This window comes from Trichosurus vulpecula, chromosome 1, assembly GCF_011100635.1.
Source record: "Trichosurus vulpecula isolate mTriVul1 chromosome 1, mTriVul1.pri, whole genome shotgun sequence".
Lineage (NCBI taxonomy): Eukaryota > Metazoa > Chordata > Mammalia > Diprotodontia > Phalangeridae > Trichosurus > Trichosurus vulpecula.
In genome coordinates this window covers 107,273,548-107,293,360 of record NC_050573.1, presented here as the reverse complement: position 1 = coordinate 107,293,360, position 19,813 = coordinate 107,273,548, and the positions used below count along the sequence as shown (strand labels likewise).

The window sequence follows — 19,813 nt, the reverse complement described above, 5'->3', positions numbered from 1 at the left end:
GTGGAAGTCAAGGCACCACCCTCAAGATGCCATGGGTCCTCTTTGAGAACCAAAAATGACCAACGACAGCAACAACAATGGTCAAGTGCCATCCCTTCTCCGGACTCTAATCACCTCATCTATCAAATAAGCTGCCATGCAGTTGTAGCATTCTCTTATTGAGCATTCATGAAATAATACATGAGACCAGCTGATTTCTATACTGAGCCCTGGACCACGCTCACTCCTGCTTGATGTAGACCCTCAGTCCTCACAGAAGAGAGGTGTCAGGTGAGCTGTAAGACTGGGAGAGAGGAAGCATTAATCTTCCCTTTCTCCTTTGGCCCCTTAGGAATATGCCCTCCCTGTTTGAGCGAGAGGCCAAGAAGGTGGTCAAAGAGCTAGGTAAAAAGGACTTGAAACCTGTCACCAGCTGCCACAACTCTACCCAATTCCGCCCTTTCTGTCTGTTGAGGAAGAAGACGAGGAATATCCTTAGCTGTTTTTGGGAAAAGCCTCCAATTCCCACTGATTTCTCACTCCTGGATATTCTGGATCCAAGTTCCACAGACCCAGGTACAGTTTGTCTGGGGCATGGGACAAAGCGGGAGGAGGTAAACCACAAAGGGTAACTGCAGGTGTGCCTGGCAGTGACACTAGAGGTTCTGAACTACAAACACACTTGATATTCACATCAGGGCTCACCCTCGAGGTCTCTCCCAAAAGAATTTCTTCGCTGTTTGTCACTGACTTGTAAAACTTCCCCATTTCCTTGAGTTCATTCCCCTGAGTTAAAACACTGCCAGATGGAATAACCCATTTATCTAGTGTCCCTCCCCAGCCTCCAGATTGGTAGTCTGCACATAGTAGATACTTAAGCAACTTTGTGGTGGACAGAGTACTAGGCCTGGAGTCAGGAAGGCTTGAGTTCAAATCCAGTCTCAAACACTTCACTTAATCCTCAGACTCAGAACCTCTGTTGCCTCAGTTTCCTCAACTGTAAAAAGAGGGTAATAATTGCACCTGCCTCCTAGGGTTATTGTGAGGATAAAATGAGGTAATACTTGTGAGACTTTCAGCACAGTGCCTGGCATAGAGTTGTCATTCGGTCATTTTTCATTTGCGTTTGACTCTTTATAACCCCATTTTGGGGCTTTCTTGGAAAAGATACAACAGTAGTTTCCCATTTCCTTCTCCAGGTCATTTTACAGATGAAAAAACTGAGGCAAACAGGATCAATTGACTTGCCCAGGGTCACACAGCTAGTGAGTGTCTGAGGCCAGATTTGAACTCAGGAAGATGTCTTCCTGACTTCAGGCCTGGCACTATCTACTGTGCCACCTAGCTTGGTGGCATGGAGTTGTTGCTATATAAATGTTAGCCATTATTATTAATAAATATTCAATGAACAAATAATTATTCATAAAATTTATCCTCCAACTTCCATCATTTTATCAAAGCCCTTTTAGTCAAGGGGAGGTCTTGATAAGTTGAATAGGAAAGAAAGAGAAATAGATTCAATTCAGCTGAAGATAGATAGATTTATTTGGGGCCTGGTTTGTGACAGGTCTGATGCTTGGAGCTGAGGATACAAAGAGAGATAGCATATTGTCCCTGATCTCAAGGAATTTATGGACTAATAAAAAGGAGAAGCACATACATATCCACAATTTAAATTTAATGCGACAAACATGCCTTTATGCATTTGCAGTTCACTGTCCTAGGTAATGGGAATACAAAGAAATAAAATGGAACATGCTGCCTAAGGAGAGATGGCTTCATTTTTATCTGGGCACCCAGCCTAGTATCTGTGACAGAGCAGTCTCTTAATGAATCTCTGTTGAGGGACTGATTGATTGATACTGAGTTGGCCATCACTGGAAGGCTTCAATGACCGGTACTGGAGATGTTACAGGGGAGCCACTGATCACAAATGGGATCCCTTCCAACTAAGATGTTCTGAGTCTAGGATTTCTGTCTTGAAGGAGTGATGGCATGAAGGGGAGATAGAACTGCCTTTATAGAGGACATGAGCCTATAGTTGGGCCTTAAACAAAGGAAGGGACTTTCAAAGATGTCTATGGGATGAAGAACAGAATCCCGTCCAGGTATGGAGTATGAAACAGCTTGCCCCAAATCACATGGTTTACAAGTGAAAGGTACATTTACTTCTTGGGTGACACTGGGCAAGTCATTTCATCTCTTGAGCCTCAGTTTCCCTTTCTGTAGTATGAAGGACTTAGATAAGGTGCTTATTTCCCTACCAGCTGTAAAGTTATGATTACATAAACCTATGGTCTCAACATCATCTACTTTCCAATATAGGCTAGGGTTGGCCCTAGCCTGGGTCATGCCCACTCTGCCACCTATTTGAGGACTTATTAGCTCTCAGCATAATCCCAGGCCTCTGTTTTTCTCTCTCATCCAGAACTGACCCATAAAGGACCCTTTTGCTTCTCTGACAAAGTGGATGGGCAGCTGAAGGCTGGTGTGGATGTGGATACAGGACTAAATGTAGAGGTGTCTGGTGGGGCCATGTTGTCCCATGGCTCCTCCCTGAAGATGCAGACTCTTACTGTCCCCCATGCCACATGGACAACTCTGCAGAAGAATAGGTGAGGCCCATAGACAGAAGGGGTAGAGATTAGATCCCAGAGAACTTCTCATTGGTCCTGAGAGATGGGAAGAGACCTTAATAGGCAGGCATCCAAGGGTTTTTTTTCCCATTGGAACTAACCCACGTCATATTAATAATCTCCAGTTTACTGTGGTAAGGGGTCAAAAAAGTGGTAAAAGCCTCCTTTGGAGCTTTTCAGCAGCCACTGCTGTCTCTTCCCTTTGTGGGAAGGGGAGCACAGGACCTGAAGTTAGAAAACTTGGATTCAAATCTAAGATCTAACATTGTTTAACTCCAGCTATAAATCTGTGAACCAATAAGTGGGTTGTGATCTGTTATAATCAGCTGTGTAACCATGGGCAAAGCAATTAACCTCAATGAGCCTCAGTTTCCTCATCTGTAAAGTGAGGGTAATAAGATCTACACAACCTACCTCATAGTGCTGAAAGCATAATCCCAACGCACTAAGGAAATGTGGGTTATTCTTAGTATATGTTATACACCTTTAAAGTGGCAGTTGTAGCCTAGTTTACGCTTACAAAGGGGTTGAAGGATCTTTTCAAGACCCTTTTCTTACAACAACTTTGTGTGGCAAGTGTTCTAAATATTATCATTTGAATTTTTCAGATGAGGACACTGAGGCTTAGAGAGGTTGGATTGCTGGAGCAGGGTCACATGGCCAGTGAGTGTCAGAGAAGAACTAGAATCTGGTCTTCTGACTCTAAAACCAGGATATTTTCCATGATGTGAGACTGCCTCTAATGTGACACTGTGCCTACTGGGCCATGAATGGGATCTGAGTTAACTCCCCAAATTAAAAATTATTGAAAGTCTGTCCTCCATGTCCACCCCAACACAAAACCTCCATTACTCATACCCCCATCTTCTTTGCTACTCAGTACTATCTACAATTACCCTCTACTTGAGTTGCCTTTACCCCCTTTTTCCTCAATAAAATTAACCTGCTTTATGTCTCACTCTTTCAGAGATGTATGTGGAGGAGTGTGTTAGCTCACCAGATGTGTGCTTGGTACTTGCCAAAGGTTTCCTACACATACAATCATGTAGCTCACAGTGACAGCCAGTGCAAATCCCAGAGGTGACACGGGAGAGATGTTTTTGTAATGGGGTCCTTCTGCTGTCTTTCAAACCACACAATACAGGATGCCACCTGAATCATGGATATCTAGGACCAGTTATGCCACTAAGTGGCAGGGCAATATCTAGATATTGTGGAGGTTAGAACTGGTCTATTTCCTTAATTGTCTCCCAATATCACTAAAAGTCTCGTGTCCAATGACCATGAATCCTTTCTCTAACTCACACCTTGAGACCTAGGCATTACAAAGGTTCAAACTGAACATACCTTCTACAAGGCCCTAAGGAAAAGAATGTCCCAAAATGAGCAAAGAAGAACCCTTCTCCACATCTACCCCTCATCTTTCTCACTTATATCCCCCAGGAAACTGTTGAATCCAGAGCATTCTTTCCTTTGGGAGTGTTGGAGCCGAGGGGAAGATCTGTATGTGGTGACAGAGGCTGTGGAAGTCCTGAACGATACCATTATCAACAGCATCAGCAATATGGAGAGTGATGGGAAAATTTCCTTCCTTGGAACGTCAAATGTCAAGGTACAAACCCTGACCAGGCTGAAGGGATGAGAACAGAGAGGAAGCAACTAGCCTGCCTTAGTTAATATTGACCTCAAATCTAGAGAGCCCCATTCTGGGTGGGTAGCACTGTATCCAGAATGAGACCAGAATATGTATAGATACAAATATAGATATATAGATATGTGTGTATGTGTATGGGTGTATGTATATAAAAGAGGCTACAATTCCTCTGTTCTCTGCATTGAAAGAAATACCCCCAATTATGGAACCTCATCTTTGTATAGTACTTTAACAACCCTGTGAGGTAGGTAATATCTGGGCTTTTATCTCAATTATAAATGATTTAACTTCTATGTGCCTCAGTTTCCTCATCTGTAAAATGAAGCCTTTGGACTAACTGTTTTATAAGATCTCTTGCAGCTCTCATTCTATGATCCATGACTGTCAATTTTACCTGTGAGGAAACTGTGATTCTGAGAAGTTTGGTCCTAGGTCTCAGTAAATGTTTGAACATCTGATGTTCAAATGTGGGTCTCTGTGACTCCAGGCCCCTAATTTTCCCACTGCATTTCAGCTCATTATCAACTCTGATGAAGGACATTTTTGTTACCTGCAGGCAATGTCAGTCCTCCCTGGGATCAAGGTATGGGCCAGCATGAAGAGGCTCAGTAGTTCCAAGAGATCACAAAAGTCACGGCAGCATGCTTTGATGAGACAGGCCCTACATTTGAAGTCAGGGAACCTGGAGCCAAATCCTGGTGCTCCCACTTACTCGTTGAGTGACCCGGAGCAAATCATTTAATTTCCCTGAGTCTCAATTTCTTCACCTACAAAATAAGTATAATTACCTTTGTGTAACAAGTCACACTTCTGTAAATTTGATGTTTACAAAGGATGTTCCTTACAAACACCCTATGAGGCGAACAGTAAAAATATTGTCCTCATTTCACAGATAGAAAAACTGAAGTTCAGAGAGTTTGTGATGTACTGAGGTTCTCAGAGTAAATATTAACTACCCAACACATTAGGAGGAAAATGTTTTCTTTGGAACCTGAAAGAGCTACATAAATATAAGTGGTCCTTATGACAAGGCCACCTTTCTTAGTCCTCAAACATATACCCCATGCTCAAGTCAACCATTCACTAATCCTGAATCTAATCGACAAGCTCGGGACATAAGCTGTGTCCAAGTCATTCCAGCAGTCTGATTGGTGCAGAAGTATAGGAGCTAAGAAATTCAATTAAATTTTAAAATTACAACAACACAGAATTCCAGGCGGTCCAAGAGAGGCAACAAAAGTTTAGAGGGAAGAGCGCTAGATGTGGAGACCAAGAATCTGAGTATGAATCTTGTGTTGGCTTCTTTGTACTCATGAGATTTTCAGCACAATGGGGTAAAGGAATAACTATTTCTATAAACTAACTTGGGTTTTAGATATAATCTCGATATTAAAACTGTTTATCATTCACTAAGTACACACCAATTTATGAGAAGGGGTAAGTGTGCACAAGGTCAGGATAGTGAGAAGCCAACCTTTTTAAAAATGTTGTTATAGAGAAGCAAAAGGGAATGGAAATGTGAATAATTCAGAATTGCCAATTTATTGAGTATTTATGAGCCAGACCCTGTGCCTTTAAGCACCAGGAATATAAAGAAATGTGGAAAAAAATACCCTTGTTATGGAGAAGCAAAAATTGGTGGTGGAAATGTAAATAATTGAGAATTGCCTATCAACAGGTATTTATTAAACACTAACTATGAGCCAAACCCTGGGATTTTAAGCATTGGGGATATAAAAACTTTTTTATAATTTTTTTTATTTTTAGTTTACAACATTCAATTCCACAAGTTTTAGGGTTCCAAATTTTCTCTCCCTCCCTCTGCTCCCCCTTCCCCCCCAAGATGGCATGTAATCCAATATAGGTTCTTCGTATGCCTTCACAATGAACTTATTTACATAATAGTCCAGTTGTAAAGAAGAATTATAACCAATGGAATGAATCATGAGGAAGGAGAAACAAAACCAAAAAAGAAGGAAAAAAGAGAGCAAATAGTTTGCCTCAATCTGCATTTGACTCCATAATTCTTTTTCTGGATATTCATAGCAAAAAAAAAAATTTAATATCCTAGCCTCAATAAGCTCACAGTCAAAGGTGACAAAATGCAAATAAATACATTCAAACAAGCTACATAGGAAGAGAATCGTATTTATTAAGTACCTACTATGTGCCAAGCATTGCGCTAAGCACTTCATAAATATTATATCATCTGATCCTCACAACAATACTACAAGGTAGGTGCTATTATTATCACATTGACAGTTGAGGAAACTGAGGAAAAAGAGAGTGAGTGACTTACCCACCATCACAAAGCTAGTAAGTTTCTAAGGCTGGATTTGAATTTAAGTCTTCCTGACTCCAGGCCCAAAGCTTTATTCACTGAGCTAAACATACCTTCATAGTCAATGTAAATTGAAGGTAATGCCAGAGGGAAGATGCTAGAATTGTGGGGGACTGGAAAAGCATTTCTGCAGAGATTAATATTTAAACTGAGACGTGAAGGGAGCAGAGGAAGCCAGGAGGCAGAGATGAGGAGGGGGAGCATTCTAGGCATGAGATAGAGCCAGTGGAAGGCATGGCATCAGCAGATAGTGTATCTTGTGCTAGAAAAAGCATGAAGGCCAGTGTCAATGTATCTTAGAGTATGTGGAAGGAAGGAAAGTGAGAGAAGACAAGGAAGGTAGAAAGGGACCATTTTGTGAAGGACTTTAAAAGCTGAATAAGGATGTTATATTTGTTCCTAGAAGTAATAGAGAACCATGAAAATTTACTGAGTAGGGGAATAATATGGTGAGACCTGCACTTTAGGAAGATCATTTTGGCAGCTCACAGGAGAGTAGACATAATTAGAGACTTTAACCAAAAAAAAACCAATCAGCAGGTTTTTGAAATAATCTATACTTGAGGTGCTAAGAGCCTTTACAATGTGGCAGCTGTGTGAGTGGAGAAGAGGAAAATGTATGAGAGAAAATGTGAATGAAGAAAGCAAGTCTGTTAACTATGGGTCATTCATTCCAGAGAGCAAAGTGGGGCATTGAGGGAGTAGAGTTTAAGGGCAAGGAAAGAGGTACTGAAGGATAGGGAACAGTTTTTGGACAATGACAGCATTGGATTCAGAATCACTGGGATGTTGAGAGTACAATGGGAAGTAGGTGGATGCTAACTTTTAAGGAATGACTTCAGGCAGATTATCAGTGACTGGAGAGAAGTCCAGCAAGGCAGGCAGGCAGGCAGGCAGGCAGGCAATTACATTGTTCAGAGCCCTCACTTAATTTGTGACAGGTGGTCGTACCAAATCCTATGAGGCTCAGAAGGCCAGACTAGGCAAAGGTACAACTTGCAGAAATCTAGACAGAAAATAGAGGCTGGCAATTCGAGGTGGGTTTGGCCTGGGAATGGCCCCTGGATCACTAGAGGACTCCCTGGGACAAAGACGGGGGCAGAGACCTTGAGGCCTGGATCTGAGGCTGACACAGGGCACTATGGAACAGGAGCTGGGAGGACACAGGATAGTTGGCTAGGTCCAGGCCAACACAGTGCTCTTGGGAAGTGCCAATTGCTACAATTCAAAGTATTTGGATTTTTCATACAGCCAAGAATCAGGAGACCTGGATTCAAGTCCTAGCTCTTACAATTAACTATGTGACCTTGCCTAAGTTATTCTCCCTCTCCAGGCCTTAGTTTCCTCTTATTTAAAATGACAATGTTATACTACATAATCTTTAAGGTCTTCTATAACTCTAATAGTAATTCATAAGTGCTCTATGAATTGTCCCTAGCACCCTCCACACACACACTCTGTACCCACTCAAACCTCCCACTCCATCCCTTTTCTCAATGCCCCATGAAACGAATGGATTGTTTCCAGCTCCTCTTAGCCCCCTATCACCACCTTGGCTTGGGAGCAGGTGGGAGTGTGCCAATGGCTCTTATCACACTCTCACCTCTCTTCCTTTGTCTTGGATATGACTGCTGCCTCCCTCACTCCAAAAGAAATCCTTGGACTTTTACCAAGAAGTCCTCAGACCCAGAGTCTTAGTTTCCTTATGGGTTGCATTTTCCCTGCACAGAGCCAAGGCCAAGGCCACATAAGCACCAAGAAGTCATTATCTATCCCTCCAGGCAGCATCCTGGCTTATAGGACAGTGAAGCTTCTTATCAAGGAGAAGGAATGGGGTAAGTTGAGTTCTGAAAATGGAGAAGATAAAACAAAGTGTGATGACAGAGTGGAAAGTGAATTGGCTCTAGAGCTAAAGGTCCTGAGTTCAAATTCTGTCTCTGACACTGATTTTGACTGTGACATTGGTCAAGTCCCTTAACATCACTGGCTGTTTCCTCACTTGTAATCTGAGGAGGTTGGACTACAGGGATTCAAAGATCCCTCTCTTCTCTAAATCTGTGAACTTTTCAGTGTTAGGCCTGGCTGTGCGTCAGGAAGGAGGGTAATAGGAAAGGAAGAGACTGAGAATAATAACAGGGTCTACACATCCTTCCCTATATCTCCACACAAGGAATACTGGATGAGTCCATGGAGGTTGAGGGATGTCTTCCTGGACCATTGGGATGACCACAGAGAGTAAAAGGCTGAGTGATCCACTTGGAGATATCCCCCAGAAATCAGGAAATAACCAAATAAACTAAGTTTCACTTTCCGCCTTTCTTCCCAATCCCCTCTACTCTTTAGGTATCTCTCAGGTGCCTAAGGACCCAGTGGTATACCCTGTGTATCCAGATCCCCCTCTCATCCCCTCAGACCTGCCCTCCTTAGGCCCCCAAGCACTGAAATCCTTTCCTTCTCCCTCTTCAAGTCACCTTGTCATCCAGGAAAAAAGACTTCTAAGAAACCAATTTATGCCCAAATTCTTTAATATACTCACCATGGAATTTATGAACATTAAAAGCAGATTAAGAGAACCAGCACTATCCTTCCCAAAGGAATAATCTATAACCATGGAATTACTGACAGTAAGCAAAGGTTGCAGAAAAGGTAGCTTGGGTCCGTGGGAGAAGGCTTAGGTACTCTTTTGATGTCCCTTCCCCTACTACACTATGTAATAAACTACAAATAAGGCAAGTTCTATTCATAAGAAGTGGAGAAAGCCTGATCTGCCCCTCAAAGAGTGAGGGGGAATCTAGGGGAAAAAAGCTATATTGTCATCTAAACAATGGAAGAGGATAGGTAGTGGTGCTCTCTGGGATCCAGAAGGAGCAAGGGAATGAGGAAAACTCTCAGGGGATGAATAATAACCATTATTCTTTTCTTCTGGTTCCTGGTCCCATCCAGCTATTCTTTACACCCTTGATGACAAGAAAACTTTCCAAAGTAATATGGGTGAGTAACATAACTTGAGGTTCTTCCCACCCACCTATGAGACCCTCCTGAACCCCTGAATCCAAATGAAGATGACCATGGAGGAAGAGAATCTTGAGTTGTTTCTCCAAATAGGCTAACTATCTCTGGGCCACTGAGACTCCTTCGAGTCTCTCCCCGGTGCCCAGCAATTGCTTAATAGATCCTTTCTAAACCTCACTGCTACAGGCCCTAAGGATGATGGGAAGATTTTCCTTCTCCAGTTATGGAATGGGGTGGGGTGGTGAGTTGGATGGGAGCAGGGGGATGTTGACTAGAGCTTGAGTCTCATATATAGATACCTAGCCTCTATCCCCATTTGCAGATGATCCTTCATGGAGCACAGAGGAAGGATATCAAATGAAATGTGAGGAGCTTGTAGGTAAGACTTATCTAAACTCTCTCTGGTTCCCCTAGTCCAGCTGATTGACCATGACTCTACCCCACACAGTCAAGAAAAGTCTGTAAAATGTGAAGCTCTGTGATCAAATACAGTGATGAATCTACTATCAATAAGCTCCTGAGAGTCTAGAGTGTTGTGTGGGTAGGGAGAAAGTGAGACATTGATGGATGGCAGGCTAAGCATTGTAAAAGGTTACGGTTCAGTGTCTCACTCTGGATATCTTGTTTTCTCTCTTTCTAGTTGAAGTAAAGGGAATAACATTAGGTGGAGCAAAGGGAAGGACATTAGGTAAGTAATCTGAATTATTTGGAGGAAATGGAAAATAGATATATCTGCTTTTTGCAGAAATACTCCAACAGACTTCCTCCCTTTTATTCCTTAACCAAGGACTTGTGTCTGTCTCCTGTAGTCACATAAATATATATAGCATACTGGTATTTGTAAGTGTTTTTCTCAGATTACAAGATAATCCAGCATGTATTAGAAGAGGCAGTGTGGTGTGTAGGATTACTGATTGAAATCAAAAGATTCTAGGTTCACTTCTCAACTCTGCTCTTTATTCCCTGAATAATATTGGGAAAGTCCCTTAAACTCTCTGGGCCTCAGTTTCTTCTACTGCAAAATGAGATAATTGACCTGGATGGCATCTGAAGAACCTTCCAGATGAATCTCTATATTACTTTCTAACCAGATGACTGGATTTCCCTTTGATCCAGGATCAAGATTTATTCAGGTCCAGCGATACATTTGTTATTTATTCAATACCTAGTAAACACATACTTATCATGTTTAAAGAATCTATGATTTCATGAGCATGGATGCTACATTCCTATCTAGTAGAAAGATTCATAAATAGTTGTGACCCACCCAACAATGCTATAGTGACTTACCACCTAGTAATGAGCCTCTTCAGATCTAAGTCCATCTACTGCTCAGACAACACACCACTTAGTTTTTCACTAGGTTTTCCAGCTTTGTCAAATTTGATGCAGCTTCTACTCTCTAGAACAACCCACAAAAACCAGGGTCACCTCTCTGCCATGATGTTCCACCAGAGGAGGGCTTTGGTGGAGAAACATATATCTGAATGATATTTGCAATCCATGTGACCTTAGCTCTCTAAGCCTCAGTTTGCTCACCTGCAAGACAGTCCGTGAGACTGTGTATCTAATGTTTCTTTCAGTTCTGAATCCTCTGATCTTATGATTGCAACAAAGGAGGATCAGTTTACTGTACACTCATGCCTCCCTTATGGCTCCTTCTTGCTACTAGGCTGAAGTTGAACTCCATACATGCAGTCCAAGTCCACCTGTAGGAAACGAAGGGGAGCTAAGGAATGTCTTGCCTTTGGTTGACTTTGGTGCCCCCCTGCTTTCAGGTCCTCATCAGAATTTAGTTTCTCATTTGACCTGGAAAATAGTCAAGTCCAACCAACATCCAGTCAGTTTGGCTATAACAGGTTTCAAAAATGTGAATTTATTCCAAGATTTATATATTCAAGATCATCTTCAGCATCACTTGAATTTTGAGTTTGCTACTAATTTACAATTACTCTCAAGATCAACCCTTCTGACACCCTCTGCAAACTTTCTGTTTTTCAGGGTAAAATGCCATATTGATTGTATAAATGTTATATTGATTCTTTATCTTCTGGTGCAATAGGAGTTGTAGGCAGAGGAGGGCTGGTCTGCCCCACTACCAACAATGTCTTCCATGTTCTCCAGCCCAGAGCCATGGCCTGCCCAAATGGCTCATTCATTTCAAGGCTCAGGCCAAGTAGCAGCCCAAGGCTGAGGGCATTATTTTATGTATTTTAACTGACTTTATTAGATATCTATCTTACTTTTGATGTGGCACTCATGAAGTTTTTCAGCATTATGCCCCAACACCATTTTTCTCATACGTCCTATAGTTTTTATTGGGTGATGCTGCATAGCAGGGTGTTTTTGAGGAATGTATATGTATAGCAGATCTGACTATACATATATACTACTCTATATAAAGGACCCTTAACTAGGACCTGTCCAAAGGGACCTAGGGGATATTCTCCCTGGTGGGAATGGGTATTGAGAGGAAAAAACCAAAATCTCTAACTTTCCTAATTCAAGTTTGCTTGGACTTTGCTGGGTTTGTGGTCTATGCATGGCCTGGAGGAAAGTTAGAGTGGAGAGGGACCCCAAGCTTCTGTATCTTCCTTATAGTCATAGAGGAGAGACAGCAAAGCCTTGGATGGAAGCAGCAAAATAGGAATAACTGCTGAAGAGTAAGGGGTTGGTAATGCCCAAGTTTGGGGTAAAGAAAATAGCATCATTTTTCTTTTTTACTTTGATTTTTATTGATATAGTTTGTTTTATAGTTTATAACACTAATTTCTAAAATAGTACTTCCCTACCTAGGAAGACATCTTTGGTAACAAAGAGAATAAGGAGACAGAGAGAGAGAGAGAGAGAGAGAGACAGATACAGAGACAGAGAGAGAGACAGAGAAAAGAGACAGAGGCAGCAAGACAAAGAGAGGGACAGAGGGATAGTAACAGAAACAAAGAAACACAAAGATGGAGAGAAAGGTAGAGAAAAAAGAGAAAGAAAAAGAGACAGAGACAGAGAAAGGGCATGGTCATCCAGAGCTTACTACGTGCCAGGCACTGTGCTAAATGCAAGGGATACATGAAGAGGCAAAAAAAAAAAACACAGAACCTACTGTCAAGGAGGTCACAATATTATGGGGGAAACAACATGCAGACAATTACGTATAAAGAAGATATTTATCCTGCAATAGGACAAATTATCACTAGCCAGTGTTAAGGGGGACTGAGAAAGTCTTTTTGCCCAAGTTCGTTTTAGCAGAGACTTGAAGGAATCCAAGGAACCCCAGAAGCAGAGCTGGAGAGGGAGAAAAAGGAGACAATGTACCACTTAGTTCTTATCTCTTACTACCATTGTATGCATAGCCAGCAAAATCTATGTATGCTTTATTATGTTAGTATTAACTTCTGATTATAAATGGCATAAAATCCCTGGTAGAGCAAATGTTATGAGAAATACAAGTTCCTAAATATAAATTTAGTAATCTTACCCCCTATTTAACTGCTATAAGCTCAAGCCATTTAAACTTTTGCTTTCCTTACATCTGGAACAATCACTGTCTTTCTCTCCAGGGCTAATCCAGAACTTCTTTATACTTGTGGGACCCTGCTATTCTAGTAGATCTGGGATCACATTCCTGTCATTTAGAGCTGGGAGGAACCTTGATCTTCTTCCTCTGAACAATGTGCTATATTCTCACTCCTATGTCTTTACACTATTATTTTCCATGCAGTGGCTCATTATAACACTATTATTCCATCCCATAAACTATATTTGTATCAATATTTATATCTTTACTACAACAAAAAGGGAAGATTATAATAAAAGGCACATTGAGGAAGGGTATGTTCATCATAGACAGGCCTAAAATGAAAAGTCAGTTCTCTGACCAATATGTTTACCTAGTGACAGATTTCCAAAGTCTACAGAAAGAGGTGACTTTTCAGAAGACAGAGTTCGTTAGTATGCCTGCCAAGCAGAGGACCACCTTGCTCTGTGCTCTCCATGACCTTCTGGGAAACAGAACTGCACTCCAGGACCTAGAGGACATGGTGAGGGAGCCCTCTGGCCCCAGATGAAGAATGAAGGATTCAGAAAGACAGATCAAAGGGTGTTAGAGTCCAAGAAATGTATGGGGGTGGGGTGGCGATAACGTGGAGGAAGTGTCATGAGAATAAGATAAGGTAGGAGGGAAAGAACCTGTGGCCTCGAGGCCCCATGTGGCCTTCTAGGTCCTCAGGTGTGGCCTTTTGACTGAGTCCAAGTTTTACAGAACAAAGGGGATTTGTTCTGTGAAGTTTAGGTTCAGTCAAAGAGCTGCACTTGAGGACCTAGAGGGCCAAATGTGACCTTGAGGCCACAGGTTCCCCACCTCTGTAAGGTATCCCATATATTGATGGAGGCTATTGACTTCAACTCTGATTACTCAAGCCCTATCCCCACAAACAGTGCCACACAAATTGCTGTGAAGTATAGTGGGTGAAGATTAAGAAACACTGATGATGCAGTAGAGGAATACAGTGCCAGACCCACAAATCACCTTTCCTTTTCCTCTTCTCCTGAAGCTGGATCATGTTTTGGATTCGGGAGTTTGGGGGAAGATGGAAGGCCCTGGGAGCAAAATTCTAAGCAATTTGCAAGATCCCTCAGGCTCCCCAAAATACAATTACATAACTGGACTTCTCTACATCCTTGGAGCCCTAGCAGGTATGGGGATTAAAATGTTGGCAGATTTTAGAGGAGTAGGAAACCTACAGAGGCAGAGTCTCTGCAGAGATTCCCTTCATTGCCCTAAAATATGTTTCCTATAACATCATGGTCAATTTTATTTCTAAATCCTTTCTACAACTATTTTTGTCACTTATATATGCACATTATTTGGATTCCAGAGAACACGGATTACAGGCACGTCATTCACTCATTCCCTCTTCCTCTAATTCATTTTTTCAATCAATAAATATTTGTCAAACACCTAACATAAGGTGCTGTAATCTAGCTCACACCTGCAATAAGATGAATAAAACATTTTCCTTGCCTTCAAAGAGTTTTCAATCTGATTTCATTAAAAGAGAGATGATTTGTTGACAACCCCTGAAGTCCCTTTCAACTTTAATATTTTATGAATGAATGAAAGCATTTATCCTGGGATTCCCTTCTCACCAAATGTATGAGGATCTGGTAATGACAAAATCATGGGGGAAAGGGAATATGAGACTCTTTAAACACAAGTATATTCCTTATTGGTGACCCCTTGTCATGCCTACTCTGTTCTTAGCTCTGAATGACACACAACATAATCTACTTGCCCAGTCCTTGGAGAAGAAGATCGTACCTCAGCAGCTGGAACTGGTAAGAAAGTGCAGAAAGATCCTGACATGTGGGGTGGAAGGGAAGGAGAAATTGTGAAAAGGGAAGAATAAGGGCATGGTTATGATAGAAAAATCAGAGATAGTAGTTTTCTGCAATACTGGGGTTGGGAGGGGGGATTGGGGGAAGAGGATTCTTCTGATGCCTTTTAAGGAATCACTTTCCTCTTTTTCTGCCCATCCCTCCAAGAAATGCTGCTTGGGCGTAATATAAATTCTTTCTGCAATAGTTTCTTAGTTTCCCTGCAGCCTCCTCTTAGGTGAGTCCATGTTGGGACTGAAGATGAGAACAATTATAACTATCCAAAGGGAAAATTGACTGATTGTAAGTGATAGTGAGGTTTCTCTATCAGAGGTCTTCAGACAGAATATGGATTCCATCTCTTAGGGATGTTATAGAAGGGATTCTTGTTCAAACATTAGCAGTGCTAGGTGGGGTTATAAATCCCTTCTGACACTGAGGCTTTATTATATGAGTCCTTTACTTTAGTAGGAAAAGTGCTTTGCAGAATCTCACCCCCTGAGAGAATAGTTATAAAAAAATTTCAACTATAGAGGATGGATTTTAAATGATGATCAAAAGGAGAGAGAGAAAAATTAGTACCTAGTCATCTTGATATGGATCTGGGCTGGGTGAAGAAGGACAAAGGAGTAGGGATCTAATTATAAATTACTAGTGTAAATCTCACTCTCTTTTATTCTTACCTTCTTTCTCATTGTAAATTAGGGTGCAATGAGAGGAAATGTTATAATACAATATAATAGTAACATAATAACATAATATGATATAATAATAATTATAATATAATATGCAATTAGAGGAAATAATATAATAACACATAACTGAAGCTTTACGACACCTAACAATAATACATGTGATGTGTATGTGAGGAAGATAACAGGATGTCACCCCCTTGAAACAAACCATATACAACTCTACCCAGGGTCAGTTCTTTCTAATCCTGTTTATTCTAGGTGAAAAGCATCCTGGAGGCAAACTTCAATCAGTTCCACAAATGTTTCTTCCTCCTCCAACCGGAATTCCTCTCCCTCCTCCATGGAGAAGACCTGGACATTACCCTAGGACTGGTAGAGGAATGTGGTCTCAAGCTACAAAGGGCTGGTCAACTGCTCATCTGGGATCCAGATGAAAAAAATCTACTGTGTGCACTATATGGGGCTCTTTCATGCTTGTTGTCACTAGCTGAGGACTAACCTCCTCCTTAGCACTACCAGGTTTCCCACTAGACCTGGCAAGAGAAAGAGGAATCTGACAGCAATCGCAAGCAAGAATGAACCACCCGACCTTGAGATGGGTCTTATTCGGATTCCCTACAGTCCACAGCTGCCCCCATAGGGCTGAGCTTAGATTCATTTGCTTTGCTACATTTAACTATTGGCTGGCTCATAAATGATGTGTAAATGATGGGGTACTCATACTTCATATCTTGCACCCTATATTTGCACATACATTTCTAAGTATAAATAATCCCCAGTCCAAGGAACTTGGGCAAAACTCATTTGATTTGGGGGTCATCATTGGAAATGGGTCCAATGAGCCCTAAAATAGGTTACAAGAGTCCTTCAGAGTGACTCAGTGAGTGGAGTGACTCAAGGGTGAGGCTAAACCCACCCTGATCCAGACTCATCCAGGTGAGTAGGGTGAGAGCAGAAGAAAAACCAAGCCCAAGGCTTTAGAACTATCTAATTAAGGGGAACTTGAATTTATTCTCTCACCATGAATATAGGGGGTTCAGATTGGAATGGTAGATAGTTCTAGACCATTAAAATGAAATTCTCTCTACAGCTAAATATTTTTTCTTTTAAATTTCCAGTTTTTCTTTCTTCTGAAATCAGTTTTTCAATAAATACATTTGGAATTCTTTCATTTGCTCAACAAACTGTTGTGATAAAGTTCTGCAATAAAGAGAAACTGTGGCAAAAAGTCCCGAGCATGATCAATTTCTTAGCAAAGCTAGCAGTTGTAAATAAAGTGAAATCTCAAGCCCCTCAGTCACCAGGGAGTCATTCTATTAAAAACAAAATTCATCTGAGAGAACAAAAGGTCCAGAATATCAAGGGAGTCGATGAAAAAATGGGAAGAAAGTTGGCTAGAAATACCAAATACTAAATTGCATTAAGATGCATAAATCATCAAAAACAATTCGGTACTAGCTAAGAAATAGAGTGGTGGATCAATGGAATGGATTAAGTACACAAGACAAGTAATGAGTGACCATGGCAATTTAGTGCTTGATAAACCGAAAGATCCCAGCTGTTGGGGAAAGAACTTACTGTTTGACAAAAACTTCTGGGGAAGCTAAAAAGCCAAAACTAGGCCACATAGTATATCAAAATGGATACTTGATTTAGCCATAAAAGGTGATATCTCAAGTTAGATAAGGGAACATAGAAAAAAATTACCTGTCCAGTCTTTGGAAAAAAGAAGAGTTCATGACCAAACAAGAGATAGAGAGGATCATAGGATATAAAATAGATAATTTTGGTTACATTAAATTAAAAAGGGTTTGCACAAACAAATTTGCACAAACAGCCAAAATTAGAAGGAAAACACAAAATGAGGAAAATTGTTAAAACAAGTTTCTCTGATAAAGGCCTTATTTTTTATATGGAGAACTGAGTCCAATTTATAAGAATACAAGTCATTCTGCAATTGATAATTGGTCGAGCAGCTTACTTGGTGTCCAGTGTCAGTGACACTAGAGTTCTTGGGGTGGGGGTGGGGAGTCTGGCCCCTGGAGGATGCCTGCTGACCCATGCTTCTTTAAAACACTCTAATGTTTGGCTGCTGGAGGATGTCTGCCAGCCTGGAGCTTTGCGTCCTGGAGCTGTGCTTCCTATAGTTGTACTGCTTGCCTGCTCCACCACCCTGGGGCTCAGGATCTCCCCCTGGATTGCTGAGGTGGAGCTTGCTGTTGGCTTACTGGGATGGGATGCCTCCTGTCCTGTATTGCTCCCCCTCCCCCAGAGCAAGAGGGGCCTCTCCCTTTAATTCCCCGTTTCCTGGGTTATAAGACTGCTGCACCCCGTCTTTCTACTGGCCCAGCTGTTCCAGGGTGTTTCCTGGGGCAATATTTTCTGAGCTTTCAGAGGTCAATAGGGGAGGGTGAGAGTTACTTACTACCTACTCCTCCATCTTGGCTCCCCTTCTGACACCATTCTCAAACCAAATTGAGTGCATTTTATCAGAAAAGTCCTGAGGCTCTTTCTAGCTCTACCATTCCTTGAGTCCATAAACCAAATAGAAATGATTTTTAAATTATTCACACTGCTGATTTCTCTTTCTCAAGCATAAAATTTTGAGAAATTGATTTTATTTGCTTGCCAGCTTTCATTAAAGGGTTTAATCTGTGAGAAATAATGGAGTGACATGGAATCGCCAAAAACTCTGGTTTCAGTTTGGATAAATGAAGGCATGCAGAGAGGACTGGTGAGGTAGGGCCTTTTCTACTTCTCTCTATCCATTCTAACTTGATTTCTTCACCTTGTAGTTAATTGATGCGAAGCAGAATAGTTGTCCCCAGGACATCTGCCCTGAGTTCTCCTGTTTGTTGCAGTGTCTCAGGATTGTATCCTCCGTATTCTATCACAGCTTCTTCTGTCACCACAAAGAGATTGTCCCCATGATTTCACAGCTTTTGAAGGAAGAAGGGCTTTGGCTTTTTCACTTTTCTGTGAAGCATATGCAGTGAATAGGTATATCAGAAAGGCAGTAATAACCATGTAGATGATAATTGTCAAAATGCCTATGTGGCTCTGTATCACAAAGTATATGAGACTCTCCACATAGAAGGTAGAAGGAGTAAACCATTTATTCAGACACCAGAGAACCAGATCCCACAAGGCATTTATCCAGTCTACCACAGCAGTAAAACATTCCACACGCAATATCACAACCTGGAGCCTCGCCATCTGCAAACCTCTCTGATCCCCTGCTGGGGTCTTCCCCAAAACAAACTCACAATACAGTTGAGTCACAGCCTGTTCAATTCTAACTATCACCATGGCAGCCATCAGCAGCCATTAGCAGTCATAACTGCTCTCTCTCTCCCTCTCTCAGCAATTCCTGTGACATAACTTCCTTTTCCTCTCAGGAAGCTATTCCCACCCCATGTGTCTTAGGCTTCCTCTGATGTAAGCAGGTCACATGGCCTATTAATGGGTGGGAAAGATCTTCAAACCTAAATTGCTATTATAGTAGGTAGAGGAAGAAGGCCATGGAGGGAATGTTCTAGGACTTTCTACAGCTATGAATCCACTGTGCTTGTGTGGGGTGAGAAGGGTTGGGGTGAAGCATCTACAAATTGTTAAAGGCTATAGTGTTACTAAATGGTTCCCTTAGCTGGGAGTGAGGGGTTTATTTTAGGTGAGTTAAAATATATACACATATATGTGTGTATGTGTGTGTGTATATAGATACATATATATATATATACAGGCTGTGACTCAACTGTGTGTATATCTATATACACACACACATACACATATATTATATATATGTATGTGTATATATATATATATATGTATATATATACACACCTGTCAGAGGCTCAAGAATAGCTAGGTATAGCCCATTCTTCCCAATTGTCCCCTTTTTCTAAAGCCCTACTTCAACCTTTCGAATCTGAAGAGTCGGGGGCAAACATGGATATGTAGAAAAGGCCAACCTATTGATAAATGTAAAGCTCAGAGTTGGAGGGATAAGAACCCACTATTTGTTTTTTAAAAATTGCTAGGAAAATTGTAAAGCAGTCTGTCAGAAACTAGGTATAGAGCAGTATCTTCCACCATTTAGAAAGATACAGTGAAAATGGATACA

The 19,813-nt window shown here is 41.4% G+C and overlaps 1 protein-coding gene across 1 annotated transcript; it reads left to right on the top strand.

Annotated features, from left to right (window-relative positions):
• The first annotated feature begins 335 nt into the window (after nucleotides 1-335).
• On the top strand, nucleotides 336-16,188 carry LOC118834256 (gasdermin-C-like). The gene is made up of 6 exons (XM_036741725.1): nucleotides 336-555; nucleotides 2,408-2,594; nucleotides 4,059-4,227; nucleotides 8,340-8,445; nucleotides 14,883-14,956; nucleotides 15,949-16,188. The coding sequence occupies exons 1-6, from the start codon at nucleotides 336-338 to the stop codon at nucleotides 16,186-16,188; spliced, it is 996 nt and encodes a 331-aa protein (XP_036597620.1).
• The last annotated feature ends 3,625 nt before the right edge of the window (nucleotides 16,189-19,813 follow it).

Bases quoted from the DNA above. Each gene is read 5' to 3' on its own strand.
- LOC118834256 (XM_036741725.1), top strand. From the start codon at position 336: ATGCCCTCCCTGTTTGAGCGAGAGGCCAAGAAGGTGGTCAAAGAGCTA. The intron at 4,228-8,339 runs GTACAAACCCTG...TTCCCTGCACAG, and splicing joins TTGGAACGTCAAATGTCAAG to AGCCAAGGCCAAGGCCACAT. The intron at 8,446-14,882 runs GTAAGTTGAGTT...CTCTGTTCTTAG, and splicing joins TATCAAGGAGAAGGAATGGG to CTCTGAATGACACACAACAT.